At 40.5% G+C, this 16,003-nt stretch overlaps 1 protein-coding gene across 1 annotated transcript; it reads left to right on the top strand.

The window, feature by feature from the left end:
• Positions 1–1,451: 1,451 nt before the first annotated feature.
• On the top strand, positions 1,452–15,714 carry ARRDC3 (arrestin domain containing 3). Its single transcript, XM_084224649.1, has 8 exons — positions 1,452–2,065; positions 5,247–5,328; positions 7,817–7,964; positions 9,201–9,303; positions 9,689–9,945; positions 10,345–10,507; positions 11,301–11,455; positions 12,842–15,714. Exons 1-8 carry the CDS (start codon positions 1,786–1,788, stop codon positions 12,896–12,898), a joined length of 1,245 nt encoding a protein of 414 aa, XP_084080775.1. The 5' UTR covers positions 1,452–1,785; the 3' UTR covers positions 12,899–15,714.
• Positions 15,715–16,003: the final 289 nt, after the last annotated feature.

Raw genomic sequence — 16,003 nt, 5'->3', positions numbered from 1 at the left:
CTTCCTTACCCATCTAGATCTTTAAAAAATCTAAAATCCAGGTGAATATCCACCAGAATAACAGATTTGTATCTTCAGCTTCCCAGAAAATGCAATTGCTCTTTTTCACGTCTGCAGATTTGTCCCTGGGTAGGTGAACATTAAGAACCAGCCCAAAACTGGCAGGACAGGAGATATGACCCAAGCCCTGTGGATGAAAGCTGCATCCCAGCTGGCTGCCAGCTTTCTCAAGTCCTATGGCAACTGGAGACCATGGAATTGTGGCCTCTGTGACTCATGGAAGACACAATCATCTTTTAAATTACAGAATAGAAGAAAAATGTGCAAATAAAGACATGCAAGAGACCACCTGAGTCTGAAGGCATGAGAGGAACAGGGAAAGCACTGTCAGAAGAGGAATTAAATCATCCCTGCTTTTCTTGCAAGTATTCTTTTTATGGTTGGATTTCAGGATTTTGAAGGTCTTTTCCAGCCCCAATGATTCTATGATTCTGTGAGCTAAGGAAGTATGAATGCTTACCACGAGATGGTGCAAAAGCACAGAAAGTCCTAATTTACCCACATGAGACCTAAACCCATTTGGCCACAAAAAACGCATGAGAATATCCACCAAGGAAAACGTGACTTTTTTTTACTTGAGAAAAAACCAGCAAGAATAGGCAAACACTTTCAAAACTTAACTGTAGCATGAAACGTGAGCAGCATACCTCAGTTTAGTCTCCCAAAGCACAGCGCCTTGGGGGATGTCATCCACCACCATCATACTTCTCACTGAAAATGTTGTGTCAGCAGGGAAGTGTGCAAGAATTAGCTAATGTAGCATCAAATAACCAAACCCAGGGTTTACCAGAGAAACAGAACTACCAAAAGTAATAATAATGAAAAAAAAAACCCAAAAACAGTTGTTGGAAACGTTTACAGGGAGGATTTGCAGCAATGTAATTTGTATTACTGGGACAGCCATTGATACTGCAATAGTTAAATTCGGATGAATCAGTACTGATTTTCAAAAGTTTACAGAGAAGATTCTCACGTAGTACAACACATACTACCCCAAAAGCCAGGACTGCTTTATATTTCTTGCCATGTTTTTCTATCATTTCCTATCAAACTTTTTCTCACTTTGCTCTCTTCTCTCCCGTCTTCAGGCACACACACACACACAGAGGAAAAACAAACAAACAAAAAAAAAAACAAACCAAACAAACCTAACCAAACATACGCAAAAAAACCCCAAAGCAGCAAAATCCTACCAACCAACCAAAACCACAGCCAACGAAACAAACCCAAAACTCAACGACCAAGAGAAGGGACAATTTGCCAGCTTCAGAAAAAAGTCTGTTAAGTGCAGTAAAACTTTCATCTGTTCCTAGAGGCTGGAATACTGCCGTCTCCCTTGGGGCCGCCGACGGCACTAACGGAGCATTCACCTGCGCGCTACCCGCCCGCCCGAGCGCGGCGCGTCCCGGAGGCGGCGGCGGCGCCGCGGGGCCGGGGCTGCCCCGGCGGGGCGGGGCCGCGCATGCGCGCCCGCGCTTGTTTGTCACACGGCTTATAAGGCGGGGCCGGCGGCGGCGCGGCAGCGCCTTTGTGGGGAGACGCCGCGTCGGCACCAGCGCCGCCCGCGCCGGGGCCGGGGCTCCCCACCGCCCCCATGAGCCGCCTGTAGGGTCCGCGCCGCCGCACCCCTGCGCCCCAGGGGCTCGGGGTTGGTTGCTTCTGGCTTCCCCCTTCCCTTTTTTTTTTTTTCTTACAGTCTATTTTTGTACACTTTGCTATAAAACCATGGTGCTGGGGAAGGTGAAGAATCTGACGATAAGCTTTGACTGTCTGAATGACAGCAATGTCCCTGTGTACTCTAGCGGGGATACAGTCTCAGGAAGGGTCAGTCTAGAAGTAACTGGGGAAATTAGAGTGAAATCCCTTAAAATCCATGCGAGGGGGCACGCTAAAGTACGTTGGACTGAATCGAGGAATGCTGGATCCAACACTGCCTACACACAGAACTACACCGAAGAAGTGGAATATTTCAACCATAAAGACATCCTGATCGGCCACGAGAGAGGTAAGGACTGCACTTAACTGTGCTGCCTAATTTTTTAATGGAAAAAAAGCATGCATCTTTGTGTCACCCCAGTTTAGCCCTATCTTTTAATGGGTGCATTGGAGAGCAGGACATGCCCAGGGTCGTATCTTGGCGATGGAGTTACACATGGAGATGCATTTGCAAAGTACCTGCAAGCAGGAGGACTCCCTTTGAACTACTTGCCCTTCAGTACAGCTATACATTAATAAGGTTTTTTTCCGAGGGTTTTACCTTCCCCCCCTGCCCCCCCCCCCCGGTGATATTTAGTAGGATTTGCCGTTCTGTGGGGCAAAACAGCTGTAAAATCACAGCCAGATGGGCAGCGGACTTTATTGGCAGAATCCTAATTGAAACACAGTGAAAGCATAAAAACCATACTTTTTGACACGTGCGGGGTTCTGCTGATGCTGTTGGGGTGATATTAAAATGAATTTTTCAGGATGGCTGATTATTAGCTGATAAAAGAGTCTCCCTGGCTTATTTTGACATATCGCCACCCCACGTGTAATTTTTTCCTCATTTCAGTATTACCCTTTCCCTGGTAAAAAGCTTTCATTTCCTTGGACTGCCCCTACACCCCTCTCGGCAGTAGGGTCACCGCGATGTAAAGATGTGTCCGAAAAGCCCTTGATGAGGAGCAAAAGGAGGGGGAGGAGAGAGAGGGGGGGGAAGTGGTGTTGCGTAATGGAAGCATCTCTCCCAAAACTGGGGAGATGAGGACCTCCTGCTCCCCACTTCCCACTCGAGCCGCCGTGGTGTCCCCACGAAGTGCAGACCCCTTCCCCGGGGGCTGGTGGAAGCGCCGTGGCCCGGGGTTGTCTGTGGTTTTTTATTTCTTTTTCCTCCGAACTTCGCAGCCTTTGTTCGAAGCGGTTCAATCCTGTTTGGGACCGGCTTTGGAGGAGGGGGGTGGGCCGCCCGCTCCGCGCAGATTGGCCGCACGCGTCAGGTGGTGGCGATGACTTAATTCCCCAGCGCAAGAAAATAATGTTAAAAACCGGTTATGTAATTTTTTGTCCTGCTTGTCTCCCCCTTTTTTTTTTTCCCTGAATATGCATCACATACACTGCAGCGATGCGATATTTCTCATTCTTTCTGAATAAATAAATAATTTTTGAACAACTCCGGGCGGCACCGAGCCCTTCATACAGTATGCCCGAGCCCAAAGCTGTAGTGGAACTCGGGACTTTTTTTATTTGCTTCATGTCTCGTGCACACCGCTCTAACGAGGTGACTTGCGGCTCCCACCCATCTCCTGCCACCACCTCAGAAATCACTCGCCCGCATAACTTCCCGCACCTCTGGACTGCGGGTTCCAAGAGCTTGGCGACGGGTGTCTGCAGCCGCGCAGGAGCCGCCCGTGGCAGGGGGAGCACGCATGGGAGCGGGTGGGACAGGGGCCCCGCGGAGCCGCTGCCGGCGGCCGATTTTCAATGACTGCCCCGAGCGCAGACCCGCGGCCCGGCCGCGCCCCCCGCCGCCCCCTGATTGGCCGGCCGTGGTTTGTTGCCCTGTTGCTAAGGCGATGCCCGCCGCTGATTGGTGGGGCGCTGGCGGCGGGGGTGAGGGAGCAGGTTTCGCTGCCTTGCCCCCGGCGGGCCGGGGCCTCTCCCCGAGGCGCAAAGCGCCTCAGAGAGAGAGGGCAGGGGGATGCGCTGCCCTCACTCTCGTCCCCGTCGTCCCCTTTCGCCGGTCCCATCACCTGCGGGGTCTAGGCCCGGCGCGGGTGGCGGAAGGGTCCGCCCTCGGTGCGGAGCCGGCGGGCGCAGCGCACGCAGCGTGTGAGAGCGGCGGGGCTGGCGGCGCTCCGCGCGCGCCGGTTCAGGCCGGTCGGCTCCTGCTCCAGCCCGCGCTGATTGACAGCTCAGCACTTGTTTACCGCGGCGTGGCGGGACTGCTGAGCTGGCAGGAAGGGGGGGGGCCTGGCGGAGAGCAGCGCAGCCGAAAGCAGCTCTCCCCTCCCCCCGGAACAAAATTAACCAAAAAAAAAAATTCATATTTACTGAAAAAAAACCCAAAGGCAAAACAACAGTATAAAAGCCCACCCTCACGCCGACACATTGTCTCGCTTTCTCAGCACATTTTCCTGACCTACGGGAAATGTTGTGTGCTGAAGGTGTGTTTAATTCCATATCTTGCTGCTAGGAGGGGTTTTTTTGCTTGTTTTGTTAATTTGTTTTTAACTTTTCGGTATTTACACTGCCGGAAGTAGAGCGTTGGCTCTTCCACAGGACAATAGAAACTTAAACCCTTCTGCATGCCTCCATTAATGCTTCAGAGCGTCACACATAAGCTGTTCCCTTTCACTTTGTCTCGCTGTAACCCCTTTTAAAATTCCAGCCGTTTTTGTCTGCGAGGTGCTCAGTCATTTTTCACTCAACTTTTATTCTAACCAAGTCAGCGTTTTTCTGGTTTGATGTCAGAATAAATTACAATTTTCTTCTGGCATTTGAAACTGGACAAATAATCGTGACCATAAACAAGGGTTAGCATTCCTGGCATAAAACTAGAAAGTATCTGTGCTCTGTCTGAGCAAGATCAAGTTAATCTATTAAAGAAATGAAAGGTTTAGCTCTAGATAGCATTAATTGGGCAGCTTGCCATTTCCTATGCCACTGAATCTGTCGGATACTTTCGGGGTGTTGCTCATATACCCTTACTCCTTTCTCACACGTTTTTTGTGTGCCTGTGATTAATGTCTGGACACTGTTGCCAGGCAGGAGATACAAAGAAGCTGAATTTCTAAATTTAATCTTAAGCAGCAGACTCGATACTGTTAATGCTGGTAAAAAGCCAGCTCTAGTTCGTTCTGACTAGCAACTGCAGTGGAAAGCAGCGTGATTTTCTTTACAGACCTTGAATGGAGGCCTTGAAATGGCAGCAGTTGAAACTGTGTCACTGTTCAGAGGCAAGATTATATTAAAACATTAACCTCTGCGTCTCTCTAAGGCCGGCGGTCTTGCCTACCTTTCTGTCAGTCAGAGTTGGCCCTGAATTCCAGCAGTTAATAACTAATGGACTGGAGACCCTTGTTCCTGGGACATCACATTCTCTGAGTGTTGTAATGTGTGAGCAAATGCTATTTTTTCTGGAAGAGAAGCCTACACAAGGTAGAACATGTGTGCAGCTGGATTAGCATGTTGGTTTTTTTCTCTTTTAGATGATGACAATTCAGAAGAAGGCCTTCACACCATCCATTCAGGAAGGCATGAATATGCATTCAGCTTTGAGCTTCCACAGACGTAAGTGCCCCCTCACAGTCCTCCACACAGGGCTCTGCTGCCCACCCCGCTGACCAAAACTCCTGCTGTGGGTGGAGGGGAAACCTTTTCAATGGTAGTAGGAATTGTGCTTGTAACATGCAGTAGAGAACACAATCTCATTAAACTGAAGAGGTTGCTTTTACACTGATATACCCATCCTTTTTTAAAAAAGATTTCCACTGCTGCCTAGTTGCTCACTTTCTTTTTACCAAGTCTTACTGACTGACTAGGTATTCCAGCCTATTACCCCTTCCCAAAAGGAGGGAGAGGAATTTGAACTGTCACTGAAGTCCTGCAGAGTGGCTGAAATACCTTCTAACTCAACTATTTACTGGAGTAATCCAGAGCGGCAGAACTAGAGATAAGATCATAGTGGAATTGTTTGGGCTCAGGTCTGGAACAGATGTGGCTAGTTTACTTAGATTTCAACAAAAGAGGAGGTTGTTCTTATTCAGATAGGATGTATGAATCCAGGGTGGCTATTTATCCAGAAAGCCTGGGTGGAAACAAACTTAAGAATGGGTGGTTAGAGTAAGAAGAATTTCCCTGCCAAATCCCATTTGGTTAAGAAAACAAAGGCAAAACAAGAGTAAGAGCAGAAGTTTGTTCTGGTAAGATAAAAATTGTTGCCCCACTCCTGTGTGAAATATGTAATGTAGGCACTGTGGATGTAAGATTGGACATAGTAGAGTTGGAAATATGGAAATGAGCTAAGAATACAAGTTCCAGTAAAATCAAATACACAGGAAAAGAGGGAGTATGAGTACGGATAAAAAATGAGCCTTTTGCCATGAAAGGCAAGTAGCAGTCATTAAAAACTTGAAAGTCACTGAAAATTTGGCTCTTTTATATGAATAAGCTCACTGCCTAATATTAAGGTTGTTGATTAGAGGTGCTGGTTTTAGCAGAATGTGCAGATGGCAAACCCTTTTACTGTTTCAAAGTGAATGGTACAGGACTTCTGCATAGTTTCAGTAAGATTTTCTGGGAAGACCTGTGAACATGGAGGCTTTAAAGACAGTTTAGCATTCTGTGAAAATCTCAACAGTAAGGCTAGTACTGATTTTCCCTTGAGCTTAAAGGGGCATTTTAAAAAACACAAAAAAATCCCAAACCCAAAACATTAAAAATATGATCATGAGATGCTTGACTTGAAGTGAAACAGACAGATAGCAAAAGATCACAAGCATTGGTCAAATCATTAGTTCTTTCTAAGTACCATGAAGGAATAGCAGTTAACCCAGTTTTTAATAATACTGGAAAAACAAAGAGTGATATTAAAAGCTTGAACTTTGATGCTGCCTACTTACTTGCTATTTTGTGTCCATAGAATATTTCCAAAACTGACTTAAATTTCAGAGCAACAGTGGAAAGATGTGCATCATCCTTACTGATTTTTCCTCTACAGAATATGGGACAGAATGAAAAACTGAAGTTTTAATTGCATTATTAGGGGGAAAAACTAAACATTTCAAATGTGCAAATAGTGAAGTCATGCCTGTAACTGAAAGAATAATTCTAGTTAAGCACTAGCATGGCTAGTATTACTCTCTATGGAAGATATGGAAATGTTACAACTACTTTATTTTAATGCATATATAACAGTGTATTCAGAACATAGTAAAACAAAAAAATTATTAAAAATTTGCAAAAAGAGAATAAGTTACAGAAACTACTGTTAACTGGAAATAATTGTACTTTAAAGATACCTTATCTTTTATTTTATGATAGTACAGTAAAAAAAGGCAATGTTCACAGGTCGGGAAATACTACCTGCATCATCCTTCTTCCAGCTTCTAAAATAGACTTTCTTCATTTGACAAATTTCAGAGTAGTCTTCATAATTTTATATATGTGTGTATATACAAATACATATATGTATGTGTATATGTGTCCATTCTTAGGTATTATAAATGTTTTAAGCTGTCTCATCAGGGTAGAGAAAGATTAGAAGGTGCTCAAAATAGAAGGTGCCTCTCTTCAGAACTCCATGTTGTAATATTTACTCTGCTTAAGGTGAACCTAACTATGGAAGTGCTGAATTACAGCTAAAATTAACCTGATGTTGAGCTACTGACCAAGTAAATAATATACAATGGTTTACAGAAGGCGATTTCCAAAAATTTAATTGGTTGGTACTAATGGTAATTTTAAATTGGTAGTCAAAAGGGCATACTTTACCCTAGATGTGGAAGTGGCCTCTTAAGCTTAAAGAAAATCTGTGCTCTCCTGGCATTTTCTAGTACAATTCTTTAATTGATTCCTAAAATCTATGAAAAACTATCGTAGGATAAATTGGAGATGATTTTTTCTCCCATCTTTAATCTTGAATTTTTCTGAGATACTCTACATTAAGTACTACAGTGCATTAAAAATGCAATTCTATATATTAATCACTGACTTGATCAATTGTATCATTATCAGACAGAAAGACTTTACTCAGTTTTGACCTTTGTGTCCTGCACAGACCACTTGCTACCTCATTCGAAGGCAGACATGGCAGTGTGCGCTATTGGGTGAAAGCCGAATTGCATAGGCCTTGGTTTCTACCAGTAAAATTAAAGAAGGAATTTACAGTCTTTGAACATATAGATATCAACACTCCTTCATTACTGGTAAGAATTGACAGAATTATTCATTTTTTGTTTCTGGCATAAAAAATAACAAAGTTTAATAACTGAAACAATATCCATGTCTAATTTAACCTAATATATTACCTAATACTTACTTGATACTTAGTTTCAGCCAATCTTCTAAGTATTACATTACTTCTGCAACTCTGTAAATTCTTCCATTTTGAAAGCTACATTTTCTTGTACTTGGAGTTGCTTTACTTTTAAGATACATAAAATGGTTTTCTCAATTTAAATTAATACTAAATTGTTAAGTGTGAGTAAGAAGGAAAATTTTGAGAACTGTTCTTCTTTGATTCTGAAGAAAAAGCAGTGACACTTAAAAGAATTAGTGTGACAGACTGCAAACTTAAAAGTGCAAAGTAAATAATGTACTGGTGTGCATAATTGCTCATTTTCATATGGATAGATTTCTACCAATGGGGAGAAATTATCACATTGCTCTATAATCTTTTTCTGAAGTATCATTTCATTAAAATAATTTCAATATCCCATCTCCTTTTAATGAGGATTTGAATTCAATCAGGCCTAAAATTCCAGTCCCTCCCACTCTTCTTCAAATTCACCCCCGTGGAGAGGGGAAAAAATTCTCAAAATCCATTGAAATAGGTTTCTTGTGTGTATGGGTGAAAAATCAGACTTGCAAGGGGACTTTGGCCTTGCACAAATTCCATTAAAATCAAAAGACTCTCATTTGACTTTAATGGGCTTAGGATCAAGTCCTAAATCTTGGTGTCATGTAAAATAACAAAGTCTGTTTAATACAGATGAAACAGGATAGGTTTGAAACAGGAAATAGCAGGAGTCAAGGTTACAGTGCTTTATCTTAGTTACTGTTTCTGAAATACTATACTATATAGAGATAGACATTCTAGTTTACTGGTAAATTAAAAGCTCTTCAGTGATATGGTGGGATATGTAGGCTATAAAGCCTTTCCTTAAGCTGTGCTAAATTTATTTATGTGTAAAAACTTGTTTTAAATGTAACTGTAGTATGAAGTGTAGCAAAAAAACAATGTTAATGAGTATGGAATTAGGATAAAGCTTATAGTTTGCATAGTGCAATTTGCTTGAGGTTTTTTCCTCTAAATAAAACCAGATATGCTTATCAAAAGGCATAGAAAGTATATAATAAATTGTTTTTTGGTGTTGATTAGAACCGATTAAAAGATTCATGGAGCACTCTGTTAAATAGAAAATATTGTTCTTCTCTTGCAGTCACCCCAAGCAGGCACAAAAGAAAAAACTCTCTGTTGTTGGTTTTGTACCTCAGGCCCAATATCCTTAAGTGCCAAAATTGAAAGGAAGGGCTACACCCCAGGTACGTAACAGAAGTAATTATAGGAAATGTTTTTCCTTCCCTTTTAAAATGACAGTGTGTGCTCAGCTGCTGTTATATAAAATAAATACTTAAACTATTCTTACCATTTTGGTTTGCATTCATCTGTCTTGCTATTTTAAATGACTGATTCTGTTAGCTTGCTCTGTCTCCATATTGTTAAAGGACATCTGCTTTTATTGGACCTGTGCATTTTTCTGTTAGATTTACCTCATAGTAACCTTACTCCTGCTAGCTTCAGTGGATATTGTTCAAAGTGTGGAGCATTGCTAGCAGCATCCAGTGCCTTATAATACACAGTATGTGGCAATTTGCTTCAGTTGCCTTACAAATACATAGAAAAAAATGAAATGTTGCTTTGTTTCAGGTGAATCAATTCAGATCTTTGCTGAGATTGAGAACTGCTCTTCCCGTGTGGTGGTGCCAAAGGCAGCCATTTACCAAACACAGGCATTTTATGCCAAAGGGAAAATGAAGGAAGTCAAACAGCTTGTTGCCAGCTTGCGTGGGGAATCCTTGTCATCTGGCAAAACAGAAACGTGGAATGGCAAACAGTTGAAAATTCCACCTGTTTCTCCTTCAATCCTTGACTGTAGTATAATCCGTGTGGAGTATTCACTGATGGTATGTTGGGTTGTTTCATTGGAGTATGAGTAGTTTCCATGATTCCTTGCAAATTGTTAACAAAGCATTGTGAACTGCTAACTATTTACAAAAGAAATACATAGGGCAGCATCAACTGTCCTAACAAGAATTCTATAAGTAAATTCAGTTTAAATCTTGCATGTTCTAAGGAAATATGTTATGAGTATGTGACATTTCCATGTGAGGACTTGTGTTAATAGTATAGAGCTGCCTTTGTCTTGGAGGGGTATTTTTCTCCATAGGGACATTGGCTCTAAAATGAACAAAATGAAATTTCAAACACTTGTGAAAAATTATATGGCTGGAGATTTTTGTCTGATAATTAGGAAGTGCTCATACAAACCTGTTTTTAATCTATACCTTTTAATTGTTCTTTAGGTATATGTGGATATTCCTGGCGCCATGGATTTATTCCTTAACTTACCACTGGTCATTGGCACCATTCCTCTACACCCATTTGGTAGCAGAACATCAAGTGTAAGCAGCCAGTGTAGCATGAACATGAATTGGCTTGGTCTGACACTGCCTGAAAGACCAGAAGGTAACCAGACAAAACAAGTCTGTTTTGATTTTTGTGTGCTTTATTTATTGCTATCATGCAAACAGACACAAATTGTGTTCTTCATAATAAGGTCCATAGAAGGCCCTTTGTGAATGTTTCCTTAGTACCTGCTTGCTCTATGTAGAAGAATGGAGTTCCCCTCTTTGCCTTCCTCTCTCAGGTGTATGCAGCTGCTTGGAAGGTGGTACAAGTGAAAGCACAGAATGCCATTTTACCTGGGCAGAATTAATTCTGCCTCCAGTATCCCAACTGTATCCTTGGTTGTAAGTCAGTGTAACCTGTCAGAGTAGCAGTTAAGGTGACCTTTATCATCCTTACTTGCCAAGACATTGTGAAAGGATAATGTAATCCTTTTCAGTGGGAATCTCTTTTGTCAAAGGAGAAGCTCTGTAGCTTCTGTCTTTTTGCATATAAACATATGGGGGTTTTAATGTACTGATACCAGACTGATGATGGGGTCCAGAGGAGTGCAATATTCTGCCATTCCTGCCTGTAGCAGAAATTCAGTATTCTGAGTATGCTTTAAATTTGAAGGTGATAATTAAGCCACAATGAGCAATGGTCAGTCTACTGGTGGATTTGAGCATAGTTGTAAAATAAACTGTAGCAACCTGCCCTCTTTTTCATGTTCAATAACTGTGTAAAAATCAGAGAAGTAATTTATCTAAATGCTGGTGCATTTTACAATATAAAAGTTTAATATTTATCATGTTATATGTTTTGACATGCATAAGAACTTGCTGTTCGAACTGCGTGTACCTTTTCCCTGCAGCACCTCCCAGCTATGCAGAAGTGGTTACAGAGGAACAACGGCAGTCCAGCCTTGCACCCTTAGGTGTTTGTGATGACTTTGAGAGGGCTCTTCCAGGACCACTGTTTGCATACATTCAGGAGTTTCGTTTTCTGCCTCCACCCCTCTATTCAGAAGTAGGTACCTCAAAATATAATTAAGAATTCTTTCTTTGAATTCTATCATGTGGAATAAATGTAAGAAACTGTTTCTACTTTATGAAAACCAGGACAAATAAGCAAAAATGTGAAAAGGTAACTTAGTTTTAGCAAAGTGCAGGTAAATTGTATCTAAAATTTTCCAGGATTCTTCACTATTGTAATGCTTCATGGAGATTCTGAAATTGTTTTGCACTCTCTTGACAACTTACTAAGGTTATGTTGCTTTATATATGTAATACATGACATTAGTGAATACCAACAATTTGAGTCTATAGATGCACAACAAAGTGCTTTTCACCTCTTCTCTCTAAAAGTACTCTGTATTTTTAGCTCTTTGTATGTATTACTTTAAGAATTTCCATGCAGAGAAGATACAAGGGTGTTCTTTCCAGCTATAGTTTCTCTAAATGAACAGTTCAAACATTTCTGTCTCCAAGTTAAGTTCTGTGAAAGTCACTCAATATGTGGAGCACAAGTTCAGACTTCAAAACCTTCAAAAGCCATGTTCGTATTTTTCAGGGAAAAGCAGTGGTGTAGGACAATAGTGTCCTTTGGCTAAATCTTGCCTGAATTCACCCACTCTTGCTTGTTTCTTTTCCTCTTAAAGCACTTAATCTGCTAGTGAGTGAATGAGTGGCATGTTTTTTGTGCCTCTTCTATAACATAAACGTAACACAGCTCTGGGGTTTTTAATTTTAGGTACCCTAAATATTTAGAAGTAAGCTTTTCCTTTGATCTAAAAAATGTCTTTTTAAAATATCTGACCAAACTATATAATGCCCACTTCAACTATACTTCCTATTGAGTTTTGGAGACCTAAGTTAGAGACCATGTTCTTCACCTCCATCCTTTTGTTGAAAAGAAGAGGAGGTAATGGTGGGGTACACATGAACTTCTGAAACATTTTATGGGGTTTTTCAGGATTCATTACTTACAAATTAAGTAGAAGAACTTTTTACTAATAATTTTGTGCCTTTTTAAGTCAAGTGTTTTCCAAAATTTAGTATTTAAAGTTACATGGTAAAGTGATGAGTCTGGTTGTCTTCTTACTGTGCAAGAAATAATTTAGAACATTTGTGCTACTATAGCAGATTTTTTATGATTTTTTTATTCCATGTTTTTACTTATTCTTAAGCTACCATCAATGCAGTTTAAAATGTTTCACTATACTTAGTAATTTTCAATTCAAATTTTATGTAATTTTTACAGATACTTCAGTTACCTGAGTAACTTTTGGATTGGTAATACCATTCATCTCTGACTGTCTTGGACTTAAAAATTTTGGTGTTTGGATTGATTTATTTTCTAGCAGTCAGTTCTAAAATTACTTTGGGTTGTTATGTTTTTTTCTGTTTTGTTTAGATTGATCCAAACCCAGATCAACCCACAGATGACAGACCATCTTGTCCTTCTCGTTGAAAGAATCCATAAGAAGCTGACTTGACTTGGGTTTGGAATCATACCTGCCATGTTGAAGGTCAAGGCATCATAGTGGAGACACACTTTCAGAGAAAGTGGGTTTGCTCTTGCCTGTGTGGTGAATAAATGAAAACAACCTGTGATCTTGCTTTGAAGCCTACAGTAACATTGTAGGACTGCTCCACATGCTTGAAGAACTGAGCTTTCCCCCCTACCTTTTAAATACTGGCACATACTAGGAGCAGCCTTACTAACCTACAGTCATGTGTGTCCAAACACTCAAACCACATTAAGAGAGGTTTGGCTCCCTCTTACAATTTGGAAATTTGCACATGCTTGTTGCTTACATTGTGCGGTTCAGTGTCACTACAGCTTTTTCTCATTTATGCCGGACACTTGTTACCCCTTTCTTATGTCTTGTGGTCCGCACAATAAGGAGCAAAAGAAAGCTTTGACAAAAAAGAAAGAAAGAAAGAAACAAAAAACCCAACAGTAACAGACTTTGACAAATGCACTGACTTTTATTTTTTTTTAATTTAATGTAGCCTGGACTTTACCTGCATATGCACATGCTCAGAATTGTCCTAGTAGGCTGATCATGTATCACCTCTTCAGCTTGGATCCTATTGTGGATTTATTTTACAAACATCAAATGCCTTCAAGCCAATCCTTCTTGCTGTATGTTTTGCAGCCTACTGTAGTAGATAAGCAACAGATATGGGGATAGGGAGGGAGGGTGAAGAGTTAATAGAAAGAAACTAATAGACTTCGTCAAGATTGTATACTTTCTTGATTTCTTTTAAGAATTTGTTGCCTTTCTACTATTATCGCAAAGCAGCATTTTGTTACAGACTGCCTAAAAATCACTTAATCTCAGGTGAACTCATCACTTGCCAAACTGTTGGAATGCTATTTGTTTTTTTACGTTGCACTGTTGAGTTAGTTCTTTTATTGTGTTTGTGTTTTGTTTTTTGTTCTTTACTTGAGAGGGAGATCTGGAATAAGGACATACACAAAAGATACCAAATCCTCCTCATTCCCATTTCTCTTTCTGCATTATAAAAAAAGATGTTCAAGTTGTGAAGCTCTAAAAAAAAAGGCATAAATGAAAGCAGCACCAGCGGACACCAGCTGTTCCTCAAAAGACTTTTAAAAGGAAGTGGTCATACACTGTCCAGGATTCACAGACAGATCAATATCTCAAGTAGTAGGGATAGGAAAGGAAAGGAAATTTATTTTTATATATAGCTACTTAATCACCAAAAATTCTATATGTGATGAGTCTAGTAGAAGGTATATTTCAAACTGCAGGAAAAGCTTCTTTTATGCTTAGAGCTCAGTTTGTGCACTTTGTATTACCTTCAGGGTTTATGATACTGTACAAGATTAGAAGTGTAATTAAAGCGAGAAAGATCAATGTTACCAGCCATACTTAAATATGAGTTAGCTGGAAGTGCTTTGATAACTGCATATTCTGTGGCACTCTCAAGAGCTTTAAAACAAACAACACTGAATTTTACCATGTATTCATGCAGAATGCAAGAAACCGTATGGAAAAAGCACTTGCCCTTGAGTGTGCCACAGGAGAAAGAGTTCAATGGAGTCATTACCTGTGCTAACAAATACCAGCGCTTACATGCTAGAGATGTACAATGAAAGTCAACTTTGCTCTTCAGAAACTGTGGAACACAGATCACTGACAAAGGGATGCTATTCTGGTCTTGACTATTTGAACAAATCAAGATCTAATCCATCAAATACCTGTCTCCTTGTGCAATAAAAAAGCTCCAAAGAGAGTGGGAGAGGGGAGGCTGGTGTTTCTGCATGGTGCTCATTTTTAAAAACCTTTGCCTTGTTTTTAAGGCTTCATAAATGCGACAAAATAGTAGGCTTTTCCATAAGTGGCCTTTATGAGAACATGAAAGATCATTCATGTTTCAAAAATGACAACAGGGTGATAAAATACAAATGAGTCGCGTTTTAAGTGATTCAGTTAAAAGGCTTGGGCTTTGAGCAGGAATATTGGCAAGAAGAAAATTAGATTATGTTACTAGGCCAATTTTGTGGATGTCCCTTCCCTCTACCCTCTCCAACCAGACAATTTTTAAAGCTGATGGGATCGTTGGTATAAAAGGGCATTTGGTGGTTTTACTTTTTTTTCCTTTTTTGTTCTTTTTACAGACTAGGGAACAATTGCTGATATACATAGCATTAAAGTACTTACCACAATACAATGAAAAATTGCATTTGAGGCAGGATTGACCAACATCATAGTAATTGACTTGGCATTTCAGCCTTTGTGATTAGGATGAAAAATTGTGTAAGGTTATCAAATAAAGACTTCCAGTTTAAATTGCTCTGAGGCATTACTCTCCCACAAATATTGGTCAATTCTCAGCATTATAAAACTTCAGGTTCACAGTTGAAACCCAGTATTTGATAGAGAATTCTGATCTGAATTAGGAAAAAGTAAGTAAAATCCAAACATTAGAGAAACAAAGTGCAATATTAAATGTTTGCTTTATAGATTATATTCGATGCCTGTTTGTACTTTTTTTTGTTTGTTTTTAGTTTTGGTGCTGAATATGTCCTTGTAGACTCTTGTTTTAAGAAAACAGTATGTGGAAAACAGTTTAATTTTTCCTATTGCTCTTCCTTGTGGAAAATAAACTTTTGTAAAAAAAAGGTTTTAAATGTTGTATCTATGTGTAAAATAAAAACCACAAGTATCACATAATACAGGAACTTACTGCAGGAAAACATGTGTTGCTTTCTCAAAAAAACACTGAAAAACTATTTCTAGAACTATACTGCTGAGTACCACTTGATTCTAGTTGTGGGATCTTGTCTCTTATTTACATCATGAGCTCATGGGGCCAGGTCCCAGATGGGAAATGCCTTTTCAGGACTCTGTATCACATTACAGCTGCAGTGACCCTGTTTTGAGGTGTCTGATCCTTTGCCTGAGGAGGTGACACAAATTTTGGGGGAATAGGAGGAAAGAGGGGAGTGACTTCAAAGGTCTACTTTGCAGATGGAACTTAGACATGAAGTTTGTTGCCTTGGGGTGTAGAAGGTATCCTTTGCTTTTCCCTTGGAAGTAAG

Source organism: Fringilla coelebs, assembly GCF_963513975.1.
Source record: "Fringilla coelebs genome assembly, chromosome: Z".
NCBI classification, from domain to species: domain Eukaryota; kingdom Metazoa; phylum Chordata; class Aves; order Passeriformes; family Fringillidae; genus Fringilla; species Fringilla coelebs.
This window is presented reverse-complemented; position numbering and strand designations above follow the sequence as displayed.